General features: G+C 41.9%; 1 protein-coding gene across 1 annotated transcript; it reads right to left on the bottom strand.

The window, feature by feature from the left end:
• Positions 1 to 9,007: 9,007 nt before the first annotated feature.
• mdlc (RING finger protein mdlc) lies at positions 9,008 to 19,224 on the bottom strand. The gene is made up of 7 exons (XM_028320498.1): positions 18,874 to 19,224; positions 17,087 to 17,232; positions 16,349 to 16,504; positions 15,277 to 15,404; positions 14,455 to 14,516; positions 13,454 to 13,628; positions 9,008 to 9,200 (listed from the first exon to the last, which is right to left on the bottom strand). Exons 1-7 carry the CDS (start codon positions 18,965 to 18,967, stop codon positions 9,029 to 9,031), a joined length of 933 nt encoding a protein of 310 aa, XP_028176299.1. The 5' UTR covers positions 18,968 to 19,224; the 3' UTR covers positions 9,008 to 9,028.
• Positions 19,225 to 25,441: the final 6,217 nt, after the last annotated feature.

Below are 25,441 nucleotides of genomic sequence, written 5' to 3' on the forward strand. Positions count from 1 at the left end.
AAAGTCATGCTAACCACTGTCCGAAAAACATATTTTTCTGATATTTAACCGTTTGTCATTTGACATCTGTTAAATTTGACTATTGGTTATTTTAACTACGAATCAAAAAACTGGACCTGGTGGTCTAGACAAAGTGCAAATTTTAATCGCAAACCAGTCGAAAAGTGGTCGAAAAGCCCTTTTTTTTGTATGGAGTTTTGACGGATTCGATTTTCGATTCGATCAAAAAGTGCGTTTTGTCTAGGGGGGCTGACCTTAGGCGCTAAGCAGTAACATACCCAACTTTTTTGACTTTATTTCTAGTTCAAGAAGTCTTGATTGAATTCGAAGTATCATTAGTGTTGCTAAAAATGGCAGAGAAAATTTATGATAGGTAATGATAATAGTATATTTACATAAGACATGGTAAACAGGTGTTACATTGTGATAGTGAGCACCTGTAACACATTGCATTAATGTAACACCTTCATCCACCCTGATCACCAGTATTGGCCGTTTGGCAACAACTTGCATCCAGCACCTTCCTGCTACCTTTAAGAGGTCGTCTGTCCACCTTGTAGGTGCATGTCCTACGTTACGTTTACCGTGCGTCCATTCCAGAACCTTGCTTATTGGAGACCTATATCCAGCAGTGGACGTCCTGTTGCTGAAATTAATGAATAAGAAGATCGAAGATATAAAAAATATTCGCTGTGAAGAAGCGTCTCAACGATTTTACAAACAATACAAACCCATTGACCAATTGTCGTAGTACTTGCGTAGAATGCACTTACTGTTACGATAGCATGTTCACAGTTTCACACAAGTGGTATCTGACGTCGTACACCGTCTATTGAGGCATCCTGTCTTATTCTTCTTTTATTACACCAATCACAGACGATAGCTGTCATAAAAGTGCAATATGACTCTGTACAAATGGATTTGTTAATAGAAATACATGTTGAATATGTTGACTCTAATCTAATCTAAAAGAGAAAGGTGACTGACTGACTGACTGACTGACTGACTGACTGACTCATCACGAAATCTCAGTAACTACAAGTGCTAGGAGTCTCAAATTTTGCATGGGGGTTCCTTTAAGAACGTAGGTGCTCACTATGACGGGATTTTTGCAAAATTCAACGGGTCCACGGGCACGAAGTCGCGGGCGGCCGCTAGTAGGTATGTAATAAAGAGAGATGGATAGATAAAGTCTATGCAATCCAAAATCAAAATGTAAACTTACTTATAAGCCCCGATTTCCACCAAAGAGAGAGAAGGAGATGTGTTTGAATTATCCAATCAGATTTAATTTTGTGACTTCCACACGGCATGGGGCACACTGAAAACCAGGGTCGTAGCCTTCCTCACCGTGGGCCACGGCATATCCTGAGTGGGGTCCCGTTGCGATGGGCATCGCTGTTGCGTCAGGGTGGCACTGCTCTTCACTTTTCCTGTCCTTGTAATGTTTGGTATAATAATATGTGCTATTTCTGTCTTTTTTCCCATATACCTTTTTTGTCCTTTTAAAGTGATGTTCATAGTAATGAATGTTTCTTTCTTTCTTTCAGATATCGTTATTTCCACGCCTCTCCACCAGTGAGTAGAAACCTATTCCTATAGTCAACTTAATGATCATTTCAGCCAAAGGACGTCCACTACTGAGCATAGGGTCCCCCAATGATTTTCAGATTGACCGGCCGGTTGGTAGCGGCCTGCATCTAGCGCCTTCCTGCTACCTTTATGAGGTCATCTGTCCACCTTGTGTACTTGGAGCTTTTTTAATGTAAACATAGCTTTATGTAATCTTTTTCTCGCTGGAAATACCAAACGCATGATTTCAAACGAAGGTTACATCGATTTAAATAATAATAATACATCAAAACATTGTGTTTTGACGAATATAACTTATCAGTTATCAGTCATAAGCCTATAGATGACATGTTTTGTATTATACATAATAATAATCATCTATTACGCATACGTATAACAATTATTATCTTACTTGAAAACAAAATTGGGTATTGAAACTAGCATTAGACCATTTTTTTGCCTGCCTTTCACACGTTTTTCGTTCGAATGACGTCCATAGAGCAGATTGATGTTCATTCGTGAGCCTGTGCGTCCACGCGCACTGTGAGACCTCATAGTAATGTTTGTGAATACAGTCGTTAGTCACTAAACAGTAAGATTCGGTTTGATTGGTGATAGAGCTCATTTAAAGCCTTCAGCTTTTGCGATATTACCTAAGTCTGTCGTCATAACAACAATGTTAACAGCATTGTTGTGTTCCGGCAGTTGGAGGTAAGATAGCCAGTTCCTCCGTGGTTGAGGATTCCTGACCTGATTACCTGATCATCACTTTCGATCAGGTGAAAATAAAGATGCAAGCTTAGAGCATTTTGTATGAATTTTTAGCCCCAGTTCCAGATTTGAGACAAAGGTCCTTCTTACTTTAAACTATACCGAAATTAATCAAATTAGTTCAGCTTTTCCAATCAAAAATTGCCGAAATTTTCGCGACAAACTCACAAAGCTTTCAGATTTTTATTATCATTAGTTAGAATAAGTTATTGTTTTCATCAAGGCGAAATTCTTTAGATCACGTTTTCGGCACTGTCGCTCTGTGACGTATTGATAATAATGAAAAAATAACATTGGTATACTTTATTAATAATGTACAAGTAATAATAATTATTATAATTATTCATGAGTATTATTTTGCTAATATATGTATTTATTTCAAAACGTACTCTTGTAAATGAAAGCGTGGTAACTAATTAAATATTTCACATTGTATGGAATGGAATGGTGGTTGTCTCATAATAGTTAATATGAATATTATCATTTATTTATTTATTTTAAACTTATATGCACATAGAACGGTGTACATAAGGCGGACTTAATGTCTTTCGGCATTTTCCTCCAGTCAACCTTAGGGCCAAAGGGCATATATTCAACTATGTGCCAAGTTGTAATGGTGTATGATAATAGACTATTTATTTTGACACCATACCATAATAATTCGAAACCACAACTTTTTTAAAAAGGCACTACATTCTGATCTTAAAAACTTAATTAATTTTAAATTACCTGTAAATTAAGATTTTTGGTTGCATTGTATTGAGTTAACAAAATATTGACGTCACTTGCTTGTATTGCCATACAAAATCAAAACATCAATCTTTTAAACTGCGATCTCCAACCCGCCTGCCAAGGGTGGGGATTATGGCAAAACTCTCCACTCCATTATAGTGAAGGAGGCTCATAGTCATAGTCCAGCAATGGGCTGTAAAGGGCTGTTGAAGATGATGATCAATTAATTACTTAAAATTAAGTTAAAATTTATAGACCTACTTAACAACTACGAGCTATGTGCCCCGCCCACTGCCACTTGATTTTAGCAATTCTGCGAGCTATATCGGTCACTTTGGTTCTCCTGCGGATCTCCTCATTTCTGATTCGATCACGCAGGGAAACTCCGAACATAGCCCGCTCCATCGCCCTTTGGGTGACCTTGAGCCTTCTTATGAGGCCCATAGTAAGCGACCACGTCTCACGTTCTCACGTTCTCGAGTGGCGACCACGGGCTGGAAGACGTAGCGTGGGCAGGCCTCCTACTAGGTGGACCGACGATCTGGTGAAGGTCGCGGGAAGAGCCGGGATGCGGGCAGCGCAGGACCGTTCATTGTGGAAAACCTTGGGGGAGGCCTTTGTCCAGCAGTGGACGTCATTTGGCTGAAAACGAACTTAACAACTTAATACGTGTAATAGCCTTATTGGATGAGCATCTAGTCAAAAAAAATGCAAGAGTTAATTAATGTTTACATGAACATTTTAACCTTTCTTTATCGGGTGATTGACTCTACCTTGTTTCCTAAATACCTACCTACTGGAAAGTTTTAAAAACTGCTATTACTAAGGCAATTTTCTTATCAAGTTTGCATATCTGTCACTATGCCAACATGATAAAAATATTCTTATAAAAGTACGCGAGCTACATAAAATAATATTTTACAACAATAAGTTACGTAATTTTGTTGTTATTTTTTTATCTTTTGCCAAAACATAGCGTCATGGTAAAACCACGAGACAAACAGTTACTTCACAAATTATCTTTTCAATTCGAGGAAAAAGTCATGGACTTTTTTAAACGATAAAAATGTTATTGTTTAAAAGGGTAAGTTTTTTCAGAGTCCTGAAAATACGGTGTCATGACCTATCTTTTATATATATAAAAGCGAAAGGTCAATAACTGATTAACTTGACTCACTCACTCACTCATCACGAAATCTCAGAAACTACAAGTGCTAGGACTCTCAAATTTTGCATGGGGGTTCCTTTTAGAACGTAGGTGCTCACTAAGAACAGATTTTACGAAACTCCACCCCTAAGGGGTTAAAACGGGATCCGCGCGTACGAAGTCGCGGGCGGCCGCTAATATTAGGTACCTAGGTACTTAATACAAGTATTTTTAGTCGTTTCAATTTTTAATATCACATTTTAGTTTTTGGTTTACGCTTCACGGTACACCCTTGTATACCTATTAATTCTTAGAAAAAACTCTGATTGTTAAGTCTTTATTAAAACAATTATTCACCATAAGATATTATTGTCTAAATAAAAAACCCTTCGTAATAAATTGTACCTATTTCCTATGACAGCATTTATTAATCATTTAATTAACTAGTGGATCCCATATTTATCGTACATACAAGTCGCATGCGTGTAATGTACGTGTCTATATTTTCCTTGATATTTATCTAGGAATTGCCTAAGTAGATATAAATTCCCATACAAACGCTAGACTTCATGAATCATCATCATCATCATCATCATTAACATCAGCAGCTGTATTTTTTACCCGTAACGAGGAATCTCTTGGCCTGCATCTTACTTGATGGAAATTCGATCTGGCTGAAGGTGGAAGCGAGCTTCACCCGGAATCCTCAACCACGGAGGAACTGGCTATCTTACCTCTAACTGCCCGAACACAACAATGCTGTTACCATTGTTGTTATGGCGACAGACAGGATGGTGATGGCTAGCCAGGCGGACTTAAAACTGGCTCTACCACCAACCAAACCGATCAGAAAACTATCTTAAAGGTCGTCAGTCCATCGAGCAGATGGACGTCATACAACCTGTCGTCACAAACTTTACCCATGAACACTGTTTTGGTAATTATGGCTTAATATTTTTTAATATTTTACACCGCCATCTAACCCCAATAGGTGATTGGTAAAGCTTGCACTATGTCAACCCTTACATACAAAACACCCTAAATGATACAAACCTCTGTTATTTTGTGTGTGCCTAGGAATCGAACCCGCGACCTTTGAAGTGCTCTAGTATCCAAACCACTAACCAAGCGATCGACAAGATGGAAACGCTGATAAAAAACCTAAGCATCCGTAATTCCTTGTAACTTCCTCTAGTTTCCAAGAATGTACTTACTAATTAGTATGTGTTTACATTTCCTTATGAAGTACACCTGACAATCAATCACTTAAGAACATTTTATTTGATTGATAAGGAAAAACAGTCATTTATTTTCTGCTAATAGGCTTTTAAAAAGCGCTTTTACACGTCCCAGTGTTACTTTAAAAGCCATAGGGACATAGGAGGGACTCATCATGAGGTCATTTAGTCGCCACTGAATTTACCAGAGGCAAGAGGATTTGGTCTACACTCCCCACGCTGGCCAGACGGGTTGAGACAACTATTTCTAGTTCAATAGAGTCCCAGTATCAGCGACCGGTTTTGATCTATTTTGATCAACTATTAGCAGTAGGTAACTAGGTAGGTACTACATAAGTCTTGCATGCAAGTAGTAGAGGTACCTACTTATTTCTTACCTCTTTTAAGAGGTAGTTACAAGATAAACAAATTTTCGACACTTAGCTCGCATTATCGTACGATACACTTGAGTACAAAGGGAGGTGTGTCGTAGTTGTTTGTTCAAGATCTAGATTATCTACGCATCATGTGGGGTTATCATAATATTGATCATAAAAACATGTTATTTTTGTAGATCATCTGTCATTTTGATAAAAACGTTACGCAGTTTTGAGCCTTGTAAATACCTACACTCAAAAGTTGAGTATACACCAAAGGCTCAAAGTATATTACAGTAGGTACCTAAGTACTTAGTAAGTGTATGATGGACCTACGTCAAGCTACTCTAAGGTATTCAAATGACGTCCACTGCCAGACAAAGGCATTCCCAAGATTTTCTACAAAGACCAATCCTGCGCTGCCCGCATTCAGACTAATGCATCTTGAGACTTTCAACAGATCTATGGTATCTTATAGAGGTAACAAAATTATAATTAAATACACTGGAAAACTCGTTTCTACTGACACAATCATGGTGCCTCAACAATATTGGTGTTATTTGAAAGCCCAATAAATATCCTTACAGAAAAACACATTTAATTTCTTAATAAACGATTATAAGTAAACGATTAACATTATACAATAAATGTGATTTGAAAAAAGACCTCACTTTGGGCTCACCTCTGGGATCAATTAGACCAATTTTTATGGTTATAAAACCAAATAATGATCTCACGTGTCCTCTTTAACAGATGTATAGCATTTAATCCCAACTTAACAGTTTTATAGCCATAAAAGTTGGCTCAAGCGTAACTACCTATTTTTTGAAGAAGTGACTCTGGATTCTACTACAGACACATTTTTGGGGTAAAAACCTTTCCTTTAATGAAATGAAGTTTAGAACTAGGCGTTTAAATGGTACCAATATTGATGGGAAGTGGAGATGCATTACGTTTGAAAGTGCTTGTCGCGGGAGGGTCGATTTTTGTGATGACCAGTGTATTTAACTGATGTTTCGACTCTACATAAGTATGGTCATAGGTATGGTCTTCCGAGATCTGGATGCCTGAGGTGCCTAAGGAAAAATATGCGAACATCAGGTCTCCTCAACCCGTCTAGCCAGCGTGGGGAGTGTAGGACAAATCCTCCATTTGCCTCTGGTAAATTAGAGGGTCGTGCTCCTGTGCAGTGCAGTGGAGACTCAATGACCTGATGATGATGAACAATCCTCTTTAGATCTCATCAATAATTAAACACAGACTCTGCTAGCCTAGCCCAAGACTACACACTTTTTTCGGCCGATAGTTGATCGGGCAGTATGGACATATATGGAAGTGCGCACATACTTACACCGATTTGATATCGGCCGATTCTTCACACAAATTAGAATCGAGCCCAACTATTGGCCGACTAAGTCTTAGGTACTCTACATCCATCACCTAACTTACCATCAAATTAGAGAAAAACGTCGTAAGTTTTTCACCTGGTTTCCACAAGTAGCAATAATTTCGCCATCCCACTTCTAGAAGCCATAGTTGTTATGACCATCTCGTACTCGAAAGTAATGCTTTCAAAACCCAACATTCCATTGAAATCGAGAACGAAACGCCATCAGAAGAAACACATCAGTTTTGCACAAAATTCACATGGAGTTACGACGTTTTACTTCTGATGTAACGGAGCGTAAAAGTGGTATACCATTTTCAAACGAGAGCAAATATCCTGGACGCCTTGGAACGACGTATCCTTACGGCTAAATCATATGAACTTACGCCCTTTTGAAGTAATGGACTTCTTTAGCTAAAGTAGTATACTATTTTCTGAGTTCAATAGCTAAAACGTCGTAAGTGCATGGATTTAAGTGGTAGATACGACTTTTTATAGCTATTTCTTAGTGATCCAGTTAAATAAGGTATTCAACGGGTGTATTACGTGGACGCGCATAGCGTGTTAGTATTTTTTAATTCGCGCGGAGTGTGGCTTGCGTAGTAATTTTGTTTACAATTCTGTGCAAAATAATTTGTATTTTTTATCGTAACCTCTTCTTTTAATCATAATCTTTCTCGATCACACAGATGTTATCTATTGATGGTTTTTGATCAAAAATCTTGATTTTTATCTTCTGTTGGTACAATTTGGATGAAGTAGGTTGGTACTTACATAATACAGATAAAGTAAAAGGTGGATTCCCCTTATTTTTCGGGAAAACCTATTATGTATAATGAAAGAGAGAGACTCATGCCCGTTTTCACCATCAATCCCAAATTTTTAAGTGACCCCCATGGTAACAAATAACAGGAATTTTGTTTTCAAAGGGGGTCGTCACTTCAAAATTAGGGATCGATGCTGAAAATGGGCATTAAGTTTTTTTTTTTACAATTTAACCCTTATGGGGGTGAAAGAAGGGTTAATGTTTGTATGAAAGTCAGTCTTTTTTAAACCACATAGAGACAGATTGGCAAATCTCCCCAGGTGATCCGGAAGAGATCACTTCCTAGCGCCAAGACCACCTAATTGTGTCGTTTCGATTTGTTATTTCTGTTATATCAGTGTTTTGTGTGGTGTAATAAAGGTCATAGCAGCTTATCAATTCGGAAAGGGATCAACACCTTATCACCTTTCGCGAGCTGTCATCGCCTTACGCGCGCTGTCAACCGCGAGGCGAGGCGTTTACGTTACGATGCGACTATGTGGACTTTGCAGTATGGAGTTTCATACAAAGAACTAGCGGCCGCCCGCGACTTCGTACGCGGATCTCGTTTTACCCCCTTCATCTATCTTACGCGGTTTTGATTTTTTCATACAAATGTTTTTTCCCGCTAACTCCCGTTCCCGTGGGAATTTTGCAATATCCTGTTGTAACTAAGCTTTAAGTTTACTAAGGTACCTGCATGCCAAATTTCAAGCGTCTAACTTAAGCGGTTTATATTTTTCATACAAAAGGATTTTCCCGCAAATTCCCGTTCCCGTGAGAATTTCGGGAATTCCTTTCTTATTGCACCTCTACGGTACCTAAGCTACGTCCCTTCCAAATTTCAAGTACCTACGTTTAGCCGTTTAGGCTGTGCGTTGATATGTCAGTCAGTTTCTCCTTTTATAGGTATATTAAGATAGAAACTGACCGCCTCGAGTTCATACGGTTACGATCCCTTTGCGGGTTGATAAGTGTGGGTAAAATAAAACCAGCTTATGATCATAAAGTCTTTATTCGTCAATCATCATCGTCTTCATCATCATCATCGCTGTCCTGTCGCGCCTTCAGTTTGGCCTCCAATTCCTTCGCCGGGTTGAACATGCCACTGGTCTGAGCGTTGCATATAAAACACCTGCTGCTCTTCTTGAAGTTTTCTAACGCGCATTTTTCGCAGAAGTAGTGTTTGCATCTGTAACAATAAAATGTTAATTTAAGCTTCATTTATTTGTTGGGAGTTGATTCAGGATTTGTATAGCTAAAGCCCGGTCTCCGAGCACGTAGAATTTTGTCCAATAACCCCAAGCTACCCATCCTTATCGCTCGCGCGTAATTATGTTGCTGTCGCGCTCGCACATTCACTGCGGGCGCCCGTCGCACAGTCGCATCGCGAGGGTAGCTTGGGGTCATTGGACAAAATTCTACGTGCTCGGCGACCAGACTATAGTAGTGGATTGAAATCAAACTCTCTCAACTCACTGAGGTCACAGGTTTGCTGTAACTGCCGCGGTTTTTTGTTTCTTTCTTATACATAAAGGGAGAGTAAAGTGAGTGAGAAGAAAGAGTAGAGAGGAAAAAGATAGTACGAGCGGAGACCACTTAGGCCCAGAACAGCCGGTGAAACGCAACTGCAACGAAACTGCAACTGCTAGTTACTTTTGAGTAGCATCTAAGTTTCTGCCATAGCGTCCGTTGAGAGATCACACATGACGCGACCAGTTTGAAACTTTTAGTTTCATTCATCAGAATCATCAGAAAGTTGCAGTTTCGTTGCAGTTGCGTTTCACCGTCTGTTCTGGGCCTTACTGGCTGTCTTGTGCTGAGTAACTAGAGATGGGGATGAAAGAGAGAAGAAATGGGAGATATAGAAGACTAGCGGCCGCCCGCGACTTCGTACGCGTGGATCCCGTTTTACCCCCTTCATCTATCTTACGCGGTTTAGATTAAAGAGAGGGAGAGAAAGGAAAGAAAACAAGGGGATACATAGAAAATCCGTCTGCTCGTTTGCCTCCTGTCACATAAAAAAAAAGATATTGACACTTGGTAACCACAGCATCTAAAACTCCCTCCCTTTCCAGCTGCCAGCCGTGTTTGTAGTCGCTTCTGATCTTACTTAATGTTGTCTTGTGGTGACCATGAGAGAGATGGTGATGACGAAGTCAGAGTGGGTGAGACAGACAGATGAGCGAGTGAGAGAGCGAAAGATGAGCAAGAGAGAAGAGGAAGAAAGAGGTAAGTCTACAACGTTGTTCATGAGCTTGTCAACTTGAACTCTGTTATAACATCATTAGATGCGAAACAAAAGTGCCTATCGGTATTCCGCGATTTAGCCAAGGCTTTTGATACGGTCTCCTTCCCGCACCTTGGAGAATATCGGAGTTTGTGGCACTTCACTCAAACTCTTTAAGGACTACTTAAGAAACAGAAATCGACGTGCCAAAATTGACGACTGGACTAGTGAGGAGGTTGATATCGTATATGGTGTCTCCCAGGGCAGCATTCTTGGGCCAACGCTGTTCCTGGTGTATATCAAACTACCGTGCAAGAGAGACAAAGAATTCAAACTTACTTGGTAACCACGGGGTCTGTAAAACTCCCCCTGCATATGAAGCACCGGAAGGGTAGTTCGTCGTCACTGTGCACTTCATAATCCGAGTCCCCCCCTCCCGCCGCCTCAGTTTCCTCCCTTTCCAGCTGCCAGCCGTGTTTGTAGTCGCTTCTGTAGTTGTTTACTTACTGGTGTCTTATGGGGACCATGAGAGGTGGGATGGCGAAGAGAAAGCGAGCGAGTGAGAGGGAGAGAGAGCGAGCGTATGAGAGAAGGAGAGAGAGAACTAGTGAGAGATAGAGAGCGAGCGAGAGGGAGACAAAGAGCGAGGGAGTAAGAGTGATAAAGAGCGATTGAGAGAGAGAGAAAGAGAGAGAGAGAGCGAGTGAGAGAGAGAGAGAGAGAGAGAGAGAGAGAGAGAGAGAGAGAGAGAGAGAGCGAGTGAGAGAGAGAGAGAAAGAGAGAGAGCGAGTGAGAGAGAGAGAGAGAGACAGAAAATAAGAAAGTGTGTTAAAAGCAAAAGTATGACTTTAATACTTACTTGGTAACCACGGGGTCTGTAAAACTCCCCCTGCATATGAAGCACCGGAAGGGTAGTTCGTCGTCACTGTGCACTTCATAATCCGAGTCCCCCCCTCCCGCCGCCTCTGTCTCCTTTCCAGCTGCCAGCCGTGTTTGTAGTCGCTTGTGTCTTACTGGTGTCTAATGGTGATCATGAGAGGTAGGATGGCGAAGAAAGTGGGAGAGAGAGAGCGAGCGTATGAGAGAGGGAGATAAAGAGAGCGAGTGAAAGAGGGAGGGAGAGAGAGCGAGCGTATGAGAGGGAGAGAAAGAGAGCGAGTGAGAGAGGGAGAGAAAGAGAGTGTGAGAGAGAGAGAGAAAGAGAGTGTGAGAGAGAGAGAGCGAGCGAGCGAGTGAGAGTGAGAGAGAGCGAGCGAGTGAGAGATAGAGAGAGCGAGCGAGTGAGAGAGAGAGCGAGCTAGTGAGAGAGAGAGAGAGAGCGCGAGCGAGTAAGAGAGAAAGAAAGAGACAAGAGAAGTGGGGGATAGAGAAACGAGGAGGAAGAGAGACAAAAATAAGGGGCGAAGGGGTGATAGATATAGGAGAGACGACCGTAAGAAAGAATAAAGAGAGAAGCAAGAAAGAGAGAGAAACAAGAGACAGAGAAAGAAAAGGAGTGAGAGAGACAGAAAATAAGAAAGTGTGTTAAAAGGAAAAGTATGACTAATACTCACTTGGTAACCACGGGGTCTGTGAAACTCCCCCTGCATATGAAGCACCGGAAGGGTAGTTCGTCGTCACTGTGCACTTCATAATCCGAGTCCCCCCCTCCCGCCGCCTCTGTCTCCTCCCTTTCCAGCTGCCAGCCGTTTGTAGTCGCTTCTGTAGTTGTTTACTTACTGGTGTCTTATGGGGACCATGAGAGGTGGGATGGCGAAGAGAAAGCGAGCGAGTGAGAGGGAGAGAAAGAGTGTGTGTGAGAGAGAGAGAGAGAGAGAGAGAGAGAGCGCGAGCAAGTAAGAGAGAGAGAGAGAGCGAGCGAGTGAGAGAGGGACAGAAAGAGAGTGAGTGAGTGAGGGAGAGAAAGGGCAAATGAGTGAGAAAGGAAGAGAGAGAGCGAGCGAGGGAGTGAGAGAGAGAGCTAGCAAGTGAGAGAGGGAGAGAGAGCGAGCGAGGGAGTGAGAGAGAGAGCTAGCAAGTGAGAGAGGGAGAGAGCGAGCGAGGGAGTGAGGGAGAGAGCGAGCGAGGGAGTGAGAGAGAGAGCTAGCAAGTGAGAGAGGGAGAGAGCGAGCGAGGGAGTGAGAGAGAGCTAGCAAGTGAGAGAGAGAGACAGAAAATATGTGATAGAGAGAGAGAGCTAGCAAGTGAGAGAGGGAGAGAGCGAGCGAGGGAGTGAGAGAGAGAGCTAGCAAGTGAGAGAGAGAGACAGAAAATATGTGATATAGAGAGAGAGAGAGAGCGAGTGAGAGAGAGAGAAATCGAGCGAGTGAGTGAGAGAGGGAGAGAGCGAGTGAGTGAGAGAGGGAGAGAGCGAGCGAAGGAGTGAGAGAGAGAGCTAGCAAGTGAGAGAGAGAGACAGAAAATATGAAAGTGTGTTAAAAGCAAAAGTATGACTTTAATACTCACTTGGTAACCACGGGGTCTGTGAAACTCCCCCTGCATATGAAGCACCGGAAGGGTAGTTCGTCGTCACTGTGCACTTCATAATCCGAGTCCCCCCCTCCCGCCGCCTCAGTCTCCTCCCTTTCCAGCTGCCAGCCGTGTTTGTAGTCGCTTCTGTAGTTGTTTACTTACTGGTGTCTTATGGTGACCATGAGAGGTGGGATGGCGAAGAAAGAGAGAGCGAACGAGCGAGTGAGAGAGAGAGAGCTAGCAAGTGAGAAAGGGAGAGAAAGAGCGAGTGAGTGAGAGAGAGAGAGCTAGCAAGTGAGAGAGGGAGAAAGAGAGAGAGAGCGGGTGAGAGAGAGAGAGAGAGAGAGCGAACGAGTGAAAGAGAGAGAGCGAGCGAGCGAGCGAGTGAGAGAGAGAGAGAGAGAGCGAGTGAGAGAGAGAGAGAAATCGAGCAAGTGAGTGAGAGAGGGACAGAAAGAGAGTGAGTGAGTGAGGGAGAGAAAGGGCAAATGAGTGAGAAAGGAAGAGAGAGAGCGAGCGAGGGAGTGAGAGAGAGAGCTAGCAAGTGAGAGAGGGAGAGAGCGAGCGAGTGAGAGGGAGAGAAAGAGTGTGTGTGATAGAGAGAGAGAGAGCGAGTGAGAGAGAGAGAAATCGAGCGAGTGAGTGAGTGAGGGAGAGAAAGGGCAAATGAGTGAGAAAGGAAGAGAGAGAGAGCTAGCAAGTGAGAGAGAGAGACAGAAAATAAGAAAGTGTGTTAATAGCAAAAGTATGACTTTAATACTTACTTGGTAACCACGGGGTCTGTAAAACTCCCCCTACATATGAAGCACCGGAAGGGTAGTTCGTCGTCACTGTGCACTTCATAATCCGAGTCCCCGCCTCCCGCCGCCTCAGTCTCCTCCCTTTCCAGCTGCCAGCCGTGTTTGTAGTCGCTTCTGTCGTGAAGGAATTTGCAGGAGTCTGGAATAGTCAAATAAATTACATACATAGTGATATTTATGAGCAATGGTATAAAGATAAACGCCCGTATTCACAAACGATACTTGCTTAAGTAAAGCAAATCGAACGCACAGCGTTGAATCATCATCATCATCATCATCATTTCAGCCACAGGACGTCCACTGCTGAACATAAGCCTCCCCCAATGACTTCCACATCGCACGGTTGGTAGCGGCCTGCATCCAGCGCCTTCCTGCTACCTTTATCAGGTCGTCGGTCCACCTTGTGGGTGGACGTCCCACGCTGCGTTTTCCGGTACGTGGTCTCCATTCCAGAACCTTTCTGCCCCATCGGCCGTCAGTTCTGCATACTATGTGCCCTGCCTACTGCCACTTTAGCTTGCTAAAGTAGTATGCACACACTTGCTAGCACAGCGTTGAATAGAGCTCTGTAATTGGTTCGTGTGTCACCCTGTGCGTCCAGGCGCACTGTGAGACCTTATAGTAATGTTTGTGAATACGGGCGTTAGCCTCCTAATATAAAAAAAGCCTTCAGATTTTTTTAAAATTTTTATCCCGTATGACAGAAGTTTTAAAGAAGGGATTTTTCAAAATTCATCCCTAAAGGGGAAATAGGGGATGAAACATTTTGGACGTCATCCGAATTTCAGCCCATCAGTTGTCAGGAAATTGATCCACTTCAGCTTGTAAGATTTGACCCAAAATACATGCAAGTTAAATAAAAGCTTGTAAAAACAAATAACTTAACTTGAGAGGCAGACAGGCAGCACAGTGATTCCTTTAATAATTCCTTTTTTCTTTTATGGTATGGAACCTAAAATACGTACCTCCAAACCCACAGAAGCCAGTTTCTTTGTAGTCCTTACAGATATCTGGTTGGTAGTCCCATCTGAAATGAAATAAAATCGGTCACGTACTGCGAGTTGGAATACACGGAAGCAGATTCTGCAGAAACGCAACGAAGACGCTGCGGAAACGCAACGTATGCACTGCTAAAAAGAAACGCAGACGCCGTGGAAAATGCATCGTAAAAATGCAACGTATGTGCCGCGGAAATTAAACGTATGCACTGCGTAAATGCATCGTAAGCGCCGCGGAAATTAAACGTATGCACTGCGTAAATGCATCGTAAGCGCCGCGGAAACGCCACGCATGTGCCGCGTGTAGATCATAGAGTTACGCGTTTTTGTGTTATAAAAAAAAATAAAAAAATAAAAAGTTTTTATTTCGAACAACTCATAGTTCATAGTGTGGTTAGTAAACACACCTTAAATGCTAATGTTAGTAATCATTATCATTATCATTATCTTAGCGTTATCATTATATTTATATTAGCATTGAGACGTCAAAAACATAACTAGCAGTGCCTGGATATAAAAAGCGTTAGATCGAGCTTATTGTCGCTTCTTTGAGCGAGGATTAAAGGTCAAAGCATACTTACTCTACTCGGAAAGGGATCAACACCGCCGCCGCGAGGCGAGGCGTTTACGTTACGTTGCGGATAAATATACGTTGCAATACGCAGTTTCATACAAAGATTATTGACCGCCTCGAGTTGATACGGTTACGATTCGTTTCCGGGATGATAAGTGTGCTTCGTCCTTCGTATTGGACTGCCAGAAAATGTTGATATTTTAAACAGAACTTGCCTAACAGTAGCCCTTAGGTTGGCAGGCGCCCTGATGGGCCCTTTCCTCACTAGCCCAGAACTGGCGTTGCCTGCAGCTGTGTCTCGCTTCTTGTAGTACTGGGCATAATTGTTTATACCGCGGTACACCTGAAAATAAATAAATATTAATAATAAAATAATAAATATCTTTGGACAATCTCACACAGCGCCATCTAGCCCCAAAGTAAGCAATTAATATGCTTGTGTTATGGGTGCTAGCTTAACGGATATACTACTTATATACTTTTTTTTTAAATACATACATAATATTATACATAGTAACACCCAGACCCGTCACAGAAATTAAAATTCATCATTTCAATTTCTGCCCGGCCGGGAATCGAACCCGGGAACTCTCGGCATAGTAGTCCGTTCTGAACCACTACACCAAACGGCCGAAATAATAATAATAAATGATGTTGTCATATTATTATAACACATAATAATGTATCTTACAGAAAATTAAGACTAATTGACAAAAATAGGCAAATGTAGTTTTGAGTTAACGGGTCAGTCAAAGGAAAACTTATAACTACTCAGTCAGAAAACTAAAAAATTGTAGTTAGAACTTGTTTCAAAATTTCAAATGTTATTCATGGTCATCGATATTACAGAATTTTAACGATTTACCAGAGGACAATGGAGGATTTGGCCACTCTCCCTGTAATCAAATGATATTCGATATATTATTGAAGGATAATGGACTCTCAGACACTACTGATAAATCAGTACGCTATTGATGGATTATCGAATTATCAAACACTACTCATCGAGAAGTCAAAACGTCAAAAGAAAACTCAATTCACCTAATGATTAATTTATCAATTAACTAGCGGCCGCCCGCGACTTCGTACGCGTGGATCCTGTTTTACCCCCTTTTCCCGAATTTTCTTTGCTATAAACCTCACGGAGCCCGAGACCTTTCCAACGAATGCAAAACCGTGGAAATCGGTTCGTGCGTTCTGGAGTTATAGCGTCAGGGAGGAAAACCCGACTTATTTTTATATAGTAGATGTTGTTACAGTCAAAACTAAAACTGGTTTTCACACTACCTTATCATCAGCCTGTCCCTGAAGCTCCTCGTTGATCTTCTGAGCCTTCTCGAATATGGCCTGCGCGTCGCGGTCCCGTTCCGTGTCTAGCTCGTACGTGGCCGTTGCGTTTTCTCTCTGTTGTTGCACTGAGAGCGTTGTACGGGCGTTGTTAGACTGTAAATAAAGATAAATGGGTATAGAATAGAATCATTTATTTGGCACACAATACAAGATGATACATACATAAAAGAACAAAAAAAGAAACCTTATCCTAATTACATTAAAATAGCTTTGGATGCCCTGTGTCAAAAAGGTCCCTAGGTATAAATATCTGTACAAAATATGGAGGCAACCATTACTGAATTATCTATCAAAGTTTGCATTTAACAAGTGTCATTTTTTATAGTTACTTTTGTGAAGCCTCAATGTAAACTTGTTGGTGTTCAAATAAATAAATAAATAAAATACCACAACAGATTGTGCTGAAAGACATGCCGATAATAATAATGGCATAGGCAACTGATAAGAAAGTACTTTTTTATTTAATTATGCCTAAGACGGTGAAACAGGGATCCAAAGTTTAGGGCAAACAATCCATATCTTTTAGCAACTTTGTAGTAAGTATTTGTAAATACTATTTTGCTATTTAACGTTGTGTAGTAGTTGCATTTAGAAATATTGCTCCATAAAAAGCAAAAGAAAAAAATTACTGCACTGTATGTACACACACTGTAGTACTTGAATGGCTATTCTTACCTTATCATCATCACTGCTATCATTGTTTTGTATCTGCGGCTTCTGGCTCTTCGGTCCAGATGTAGACTGGATATTGGGATTGGCTTTCTGTGGACGTTTTGTTGGCAACACCACGGTCTGTCCGTCGGAGTCTGAGCTGTTCTTTTCTGAAATAAAAAAAGGATTATTGATACTATAAGTCTAACACTTAATGGTAATAGTGCCTGAGGTATGGGAGGGTGCTTTTGTAACATCAAACGAAACAACCACCTCTGTGGTCTAGTGGTAAGACCACCTGCTTCAGACGCAGAGGTCCCGTTTCAATTCCCAGTGGGGACAGATTTTTCTGTTCGGTTTGGTTGGTGGTGGTGCTTGTTCTAAGTCCGCCTGGCTAGCTACCACCATCTTACCTAAGTCTGTGGCCATAACAACAATGTTAACAGCATTGTTGTGTTCCGGCAGTTAGAGGTAAGATAGCCAGTTCCTCCGTGGTTGAGGATTCTGAGTGAAGCCCGCTTCCACCTTCGGCCTGATCGTCACTTACCATCAGGTGAGATACAGGCCAAGAGCTTCCTTGTTGTAAGTAAAAAACAAACTTCAGGCACTGACCCAGTAAAGCATAAGAATTATAGCTATTGTAGGCTTATTGAATAAGTCTGACACCAAGATTGTGACCTTAGGAGTTACTACTTACATGATAGAAGAAGAGTAACTTGTTGTAACTAATTAGTTAAAGATTTTACATAATATAAACATTTATTTTGATACCTATGTAAAACTTTAACTGGACAGAAACTTTGAATGGATACCTAAGACTTTAGACCAAAGCGTTATAGACTGTAGAATTAGTATGATGATTTGAAAGAGAAAAAAATAGAGGTTTGCACCGGAGCAGTGAGTACCGGAGAATAACCGGTGATTTACCGGTAAAAGTAATCGATTGAAATAATCGGTATTTAACCGATTGATCTCCGGTGATCGTCGCATCTATTTTTTTATATAATAAAGTAACAAAATTAAAAGACACATTCAACAATATTTTGTTTTATACAATTATTTAACATGCCACTTATTTACAACCTTGTTTCTTTCTAATTATATTATTTTTTCAGTCATTAATTCAAAACGGTCTTGTCCGTTTATGTGATTCATTTCACTAGCAACTAACTGGTCAAATAATTTGTTGCAATGTTCGTGATTATTTTTGTAATTTTCTGTTTGCATTCCTTTTTCATTGCTCATTACTATGGGTTGCTTTTTTGGTATATTTCTAGCACAATCACCTTCTGGTTCTTCGTCAGAAAATGTCATCCTTTGCGCATATTCTTCAAATAAATCTAAATAGAATAAAAAATAGGTAAATAAAATAAATTAAATAAATAAATAATAAAATAAAATAAGTAAAATAAAAATAAATAAATACTAAACGATAGAAGAAACATGTTACCCTATGATGCTGTTGACATGTTGTGTTTCTTAAATCAAAATCAGCATTTGCTTACAATATAAAACGTTTTTTTTTCTTAATAAATGATTAAATAAAGTATATCAATCGCTTATTCTTATTTCATCATTTTGAATGTATAATTAAAAAATAGAAACAAAATTTCTTTATTCTCCGGTGATCTCCGGTTTTTCACCGGAGATTGCCCGATCACCGGTGAATTCAATCGGTTGTTAAAATCTCGCTCCGGTGCAAACCTCTAGAAAAAAACATTACAAAGCAAAAACATAACCTTACAAAATATTTTGAATACCTTTTGTCAAGGTATAAGATCAAGTTTTACTTGCAATTTAGTATTATTTACCTTCAGAGCTAGAAGCTTTACGTTTTCTGCCGCCTTTATTTCGGATAACTCGCTTTTTGAATGTGGTAGGAACCTCGACTTCGGCGTCGGACATTTTGCAATCTTTTTAATTTTTATTGCACAATATTACTAGAGAACACTTATATCTACAGAAATTCACTTAAATCACTAATGAAAACTATTTATTTAGTAATTAAAAACAAGAAATTCCATTTTGTAAACAAAATGCGATGCAACTTGAGAGCGTTTAGATTTTGCTACATTTCAAAAACTCGTTCTTAAACTTGACGTTTTATATGCGTTTAGCTATGTTCTATTTCGATTTGAAACACAATAACAAAAACATTTTTTTCCAAACAGGAACACGCTTGAAAATTATGACAGTTGTCAATGACAGCTACGTTTCGTTCTATGCATTTGTGTTCCAATTAAGTGAAAGTAACTTTTGAAATGTCGACACAGGGGTGTCTGGAGGCGACAAGACTAAATACTTGGCTAAATAATTATTGTAAAGACTAGAGACATAAGAGGCTGCGAAACGCTGGATGGGTTTTTGACGGACTGAGCAAGCAGCAATGCTTGAGGCTTGTCGTCCGAGCTATTGGAGTATGAGTATTCTTTGCGTCCAAGCTCTCGACTCATGGCTTAGCTCATTGAAGTCACTATGGACACTGTTTTAGATTTTTTTAGTGGGTAGACGATGCCTTTTTAACGCCCTTCTAAGTAAAGATTCGACCAAACCGTCGCGGGCTGCACGCTCTGGTTTCGTCGAACCTTAACTGCAGGGAGAGCCCCACATAGCCCCAGGGTTGGGTGATAAAAAAAGGATGTTCGAATAGGTATGGTTTAAGTTTAATTCGTTCGTTCGTTTGTTTCAGCCGAAAGACGTCCACTGCTGGACAAAGGCCTCCCCCAAGGATTATAGTAGTTCCTATAGTACAAAAATTTAAGTAAGTTTAATTCCTTAATTTTTATACTATAGGAACTAGGTACTCGTAAGTACTTTAAAAATATTTAAAGTTACGCTACCTCATTTAATATTATTTTGGAGTAACTTTTAGATAACATTACCTACCTACTTACTAAGTACCTACAGGTACCTACCTACACTACGTAAAACCTATTTCATAAGTACACGTAGGTAGGTACACGTGCAAGACACAATGGCGAAACCAATTTAGTTAACAATACCTACAAATATAAGCTAAGTAGGTAGGTAGGTACAAATAGGTACAACCTACGCATGTTTTTTTAACTGATTAGGTTAGTACCCAGGGCCGCCGCAAGCGGGCGTGCAATGCGTGCACCGCACGCGGGCGGCACGCCCAGGGGGGCGGCAAATCGGGCGCTCAGAGAAGAGAAGCTCAGGGTGCTCAGAACAGCTGGGATCACGCAGCTGTTCCCGTCTGACGGAGGAGATGGTGTGTGCAATGCAGGCGGGGGCACCCCCACACTATCAGCCGCTGACCATCATCGTGGAGGGGAATCAGGAAGCGATCATATTGTCCCCTCCTCTGATCCCTCCGCCGCCGACGGAGTGAGGGCGCGTTTGGTTCGTCCTCGTGCTCTCGCTCCGAGGACTCATTTTGCAACATGACGTTTTCGCAGAAGGAGGCTAGGGCCGCCCAGGCCTCATTACTGTCCAGCATTGCTTTGACTATGCTAGCCAGCACGAGGTCCCGGCCCTTCCTCGAGCCCACGCCGCACACACTGCGAGGGTATCGTGCGCCTCGTCCTCCGAGCCACGCGGCGGACCACGTCTCTTCTCGAGCGGGCCTCTCGACTTCTGTCGAGAATGTCAACCCATATGAGAGCCCCGTAAAGCGCAATGCTTTTCAAAATGCTGGCGTAAAGGAGCCGCCATTAGGCTCTCGAACCCCCCCACGATAAAGCATATATCCGCGGCCTTAAGCAGGCGCTATGACAGTATGGCAAAATGAGGGTCAAACTGACACCGGCTATCCGACTATCAGGCCCAGACAATTGCTCTGAACCTTAACTTCTATCCTGACTCCATCCACGGTAAAATAATATGGGCGTTAGGAGAAACACTCCAGTCTCCAGACGCGCGCAGGCAATTTAAGTACTGGCAGTGGTCGCCAAATTGGCCGCGTCCATACAATCCCTCAGGCTGTGACGAGTGTCACCTGCATAACTGATAACATCTACGCCCGGGAGGAGGGCGCCGCTTTGTACCCAGTCATATCCGATGTTGAGTTACCTGGACGGCCTTCCTTGCGCAGCAGGCATAGTTATCCGGCCTAGGCAGGCAAAGAGGGGCTCCCTCCACAGCTGAGTTGACACTGCGGGAATCTATCATGGATGGTAGAGCGAAAAAGGCAAACTGGTTCGGGAAGAGCGCTCGCAAAACCTTGTCTAGCAGAGCCTGCTCTTTAGTCAGTGGAGGACCAATAGGCTGTAGTTGGTTTCTAGCATAAAATCTCCCACAGTTAGTATCGTCGTCCAAACTTGCGAGCATTTCTGCCCTCGCTCGGTCTTTGGCGGCTCCGATTTCATAAAGGCAAGCCATATGACGGGTCTCGTGAACGTTTACGCCAGCTACGAGTGAACGCAGCTCAGCTAGTTCAGCCGACCACCAGTAGACAGCACGACAAGGTGTGCGGTAGCGTGATCGAGGCATGTTAACATCACACACCTCAATTAACGATTTTCTTAATTGGTTGGCCGCCATATCACCGTCCGTGACTATCGCATACGAATGCAGCCTCCTTGGCCATCTCCCGATCAAAGCGGGTAAGCGCCCATCTGGGTAAGGGAGAGGAAATTGAGCGGGTCGCTCCCGCACCCTTCATTGCTCCAGTGCGGTTAGAGCGGGAGTAGCACACGAAACGTCCACCACTAACCCTCCCTGCTATCGCACACTCGTGTGCACCGTCCCTCTACCCAAGAGGGATGGGGAGGCTACTACAATGATTTTTGTGCAAATGAAAATTTTCTACCTTGTATAACTTTTTATCAACGCGACGTACAGAATAAATAAAAATACTTAAACAATTGAAATTTTATCGTCTTTATACTTCTCAAAGACATTTTCCTCATATAGTCAACTATTGAAGCGTTAAATGTAAAAAATAATTAATGTTCGGCCCTTTAACTCAAGATGGTGACTAACGCTCTGACCTCTCGAGTTCGAAAACATACTTTTTTCATAACTAGCCCATACATAAAAATATACTTAATACAAATTAAAACATTTTACTTTCCACCTTTTGCAGGAAAAAAATACCAATTGATTGGACTATTAAGTTTAAGAAAATATGTCATAGCATGAAAAATGAGAAAACATCAATTAAATTAGCCTTTTTTTGACAAAACTCATTAAGTAGGTAGTCGTAGGGCGGCATAATCGGTTTTGCACGCGGGCGACGAAACAGCTAGCGGCGGGCCTGTTAGTACCTACCCTATTACAGGGGCCTACCTATTTCCTCTAACTATCAGAACTTGTGTTTCTTTAATGAAAAGACCGATAGTTAGCGAGATAAGCATTTATTATTCGGGTTCTTACACAGACACATCTTGTTCGTACATAGCCGGAAGAGGGAAGANAAACGCCTGGCTTAGTTGTGGGGAACTCTTCCCTGAGACTGAAGGGTTCATGATTGCAATACAGGATCAAATCACCTTCTATCAACGGGAGCGGGTGGTAAGTAACTTGCTTCTGAATGTATTGTCATCATCATCATAAACAGCCCTTTACAGTCCACTGCTGGACTATGAGCCTCCTTCACTATAGTGGAGGGTATTGCCATAATCCCCACGCTTGGCAGGCGGGTTGGAGATCGCAGTTTAAAAGATTGATGTTTTTCAGAGAGCGCTGCTGCCCGTTCTCTGTTTGATGTGTAGTCCCTAAGTCGCCTCTTACGACACCCGCGGGAAGAGTTGGAGTTGGTGACAAATGTATTCTACTCTGCCGTCACCACACGGCGTAATGTATTGTATTGTGAATGTATTGTAACTTCCTACTTTTTTATATTTTTAAACCGGCAGACAGTGGTGACTGAGTTTGTTGCGGCGCTTGTTCTCAGCACTTGCCAAATGTTTGTCTCGAAGCGCTGGTAGGGCAAAAAAAGAATGAGACATGTATAGGCTCCTTAAGAGCATTTGACGATTTGCAAGCACTAATTTAATTAGTCTAAACAAATAAAGAAAATTTTGATTTTGATTTTTGATTTTGAGACCCGCAACTACCAGAAGCATATAATGAAGATCCCAAATCTGCCCACAGACTTATGCAGAAAATGCAACAGCAGCTCAGAAACTATCCAATATGTAACAGGCGCATGCAAAGCAATAGTACAGACCGACTACAAACACCGACATGATCAAGTCGCCAATATCATACATCAAAAACTTGCTCACAAATACAAACTGATCCCAGATAAACCTACACCATATTACAAGTATGTGTCCGAACCCGTCCTTGAAAACAGCCAATATAGACTCTACTTCGACCGCGCTATACTCACAGACCGAACAACACATTTTAATAGACCAGACATCACTCTTCAAGATAAAAATAACCACACAGCAACTATAATAGATATAGCTTTACCCAACACCCACAACTTACAAAATACTATATCAGAAAAACTGTCTAAATACACAGACTTAAAAGATGAAATCAGGCGGATGTGGCGTCTTAATCAGGTTAACATTGTCCCCATCGTACTTTCAACAACAGGCGTTATACCAAAACAGCTACACCAGTCATTAAATACCCTCCACCTGCCACCACTTACTTACATATCACTCCAGAAAGCAGCTATTCTTAACACGTGTAGGATAGTAAGAAAATTTTTACAAGTCCAGGAAGATCACAGCCAGCCGACATCAGCACAACCGCAAGAACAAAACGCAACCTTTTTATCGGGATCGGACTTGGCTTAGGCCCGTGCTTTCCTTTGATACCAGCCTAGAGCCGAGATACTAAAGTGTAAACCGAGAATAATAATAATAATAAATCTTTAGACAATTTCACACATCGCCAGCTAGCCCCAAAGTAAGCAACTTAATGCTTGTGTTATGGGTGCTAGCTTAACGGATATACTACTTATATACTTTTTTTTTTAAATACATACATATTATACATAGTAACACCCAGACCCGTCACAGAAATTAAAATTCATCATTTCAATTTCTGCCCGGCCGGGAATCGAACCCGGGACCTCTTGGCATAGTAGCACGTTCTGAACCACTACACCAAACGGCCGACATGTAACTNTTTAAATTCAGTCATAATTTAACTCAATATTACAACTTATGCGTGTTGTCCATTACCTCGAAACCTATTTTCAATTTTTTGCCGAATGCTCAGCTTCAGTTGCTGCATGGTTGTTGGATTATAAAAGTATACCCTATTCTTAATGTAACACCACAAAAAATAATTTTCTGGTGTGAGATCAGGGCTTCCTGGTGGCCAGGAGATGTCACCCCTGCCAGGAATTATTTTTTTGTGGGAACATGACGTCTCTTACTATCTAAATGCACTCAGTTGAAGTGTGGACACGTAGCCCCATCTTGATGAAACCAAGTGCTCCGGTCATAACCTTGCGAATCTTGCACCTTTGAAATCAAAAAGCTTTACAGCCTACCAGTATAGCGCTCTCAAAAATTAATCATCCATTCAATGCAACAAACCAATTAAGCAGTGGTGAAATCTCACTGCCTCTAAGAAGAATCCCACTCCAGCAGACTTCTTTTTGTGGGGTTACCTTATGAGCACAGTATACTCTAATAATCCAAAAACTCTGCAGCATTCATCCATCCCGAATCCATTTTGAGGTAACTCTAAGGGCTCCTGCACACGACGCCGCCACCGCGCCGCCGCCGCGCCGTCGCCGCGCCGCTACACTGTTTATACGCACCGAGTAAAACCGCCGCCGCGCGCCGCCGCCACCGCGCGATCAAAGCATGATTTCGCGCGCGGCGCGGCGCCGCCGCGGCAGCAGTGTTCACGCGGCGCGTATAAACAGTGCAAAGGCGCGGCGACGGCGCGGCGGCGGCGCGATAGCGGCGTCGTGTGCAGGAGCGCTTACGAAAGTTTTCCAAAATTTTGATGTATGTTGACCGAATGTTGTAAACGTCAAGGGAATCACATGTACGATAAAATATATAAAAGATAGTAAATTTTAAAATAAATTGCACTAAATTTCCTTTAAATTGCAATAGCTAAAGTTCTAGTTAGGTAGGTCCAACTTCGAGAAAGAAGTCGATCGTCGAATCCAACTCAGCTGGGCAGCGTTCGGGAAGCTTCGCAATATGCTCACGTTCGAAATGCCGCAGTATCTCAAGACAAAAGTCTTTGACCAGTGTGTGTTGCCGATGATGGTTTATGAACGTGGTCGCTTACCATGGGCCTCATAAGAAGGCTCAAGGTCACCCAAAGGGCGATGGAGCGGGCTATGCTCGGAGTTTCCCTGCGTGATCGAATCAGAAATGAGGAGATCCGCAGAAGAAACAAAGTGACTGACATAGCTCGCAGAATTGCTAAAATCAAGTGGCAGTGGGCGTGGCACACAGCTCGTAGAGACGATGGCCTTTGGGGCAG

The sequence above is a fragment of the Ostrinia furnacalis genome, unplaced genomic scaffold (genome assembly GCF_004193835.3).
Source record: "Ostrinia furnacalis isolate ACB-3 unplaced genomic scaffold, ASM419383v2 OfSCF0416, whole genome shotgun sequence".
Lineage (NCBI taxonomy): Eukaryota > Metazoa > Arthropoda > Insecta > Lepidoptera > Crambidae > Ostrinia > Ostrinia furnacalis.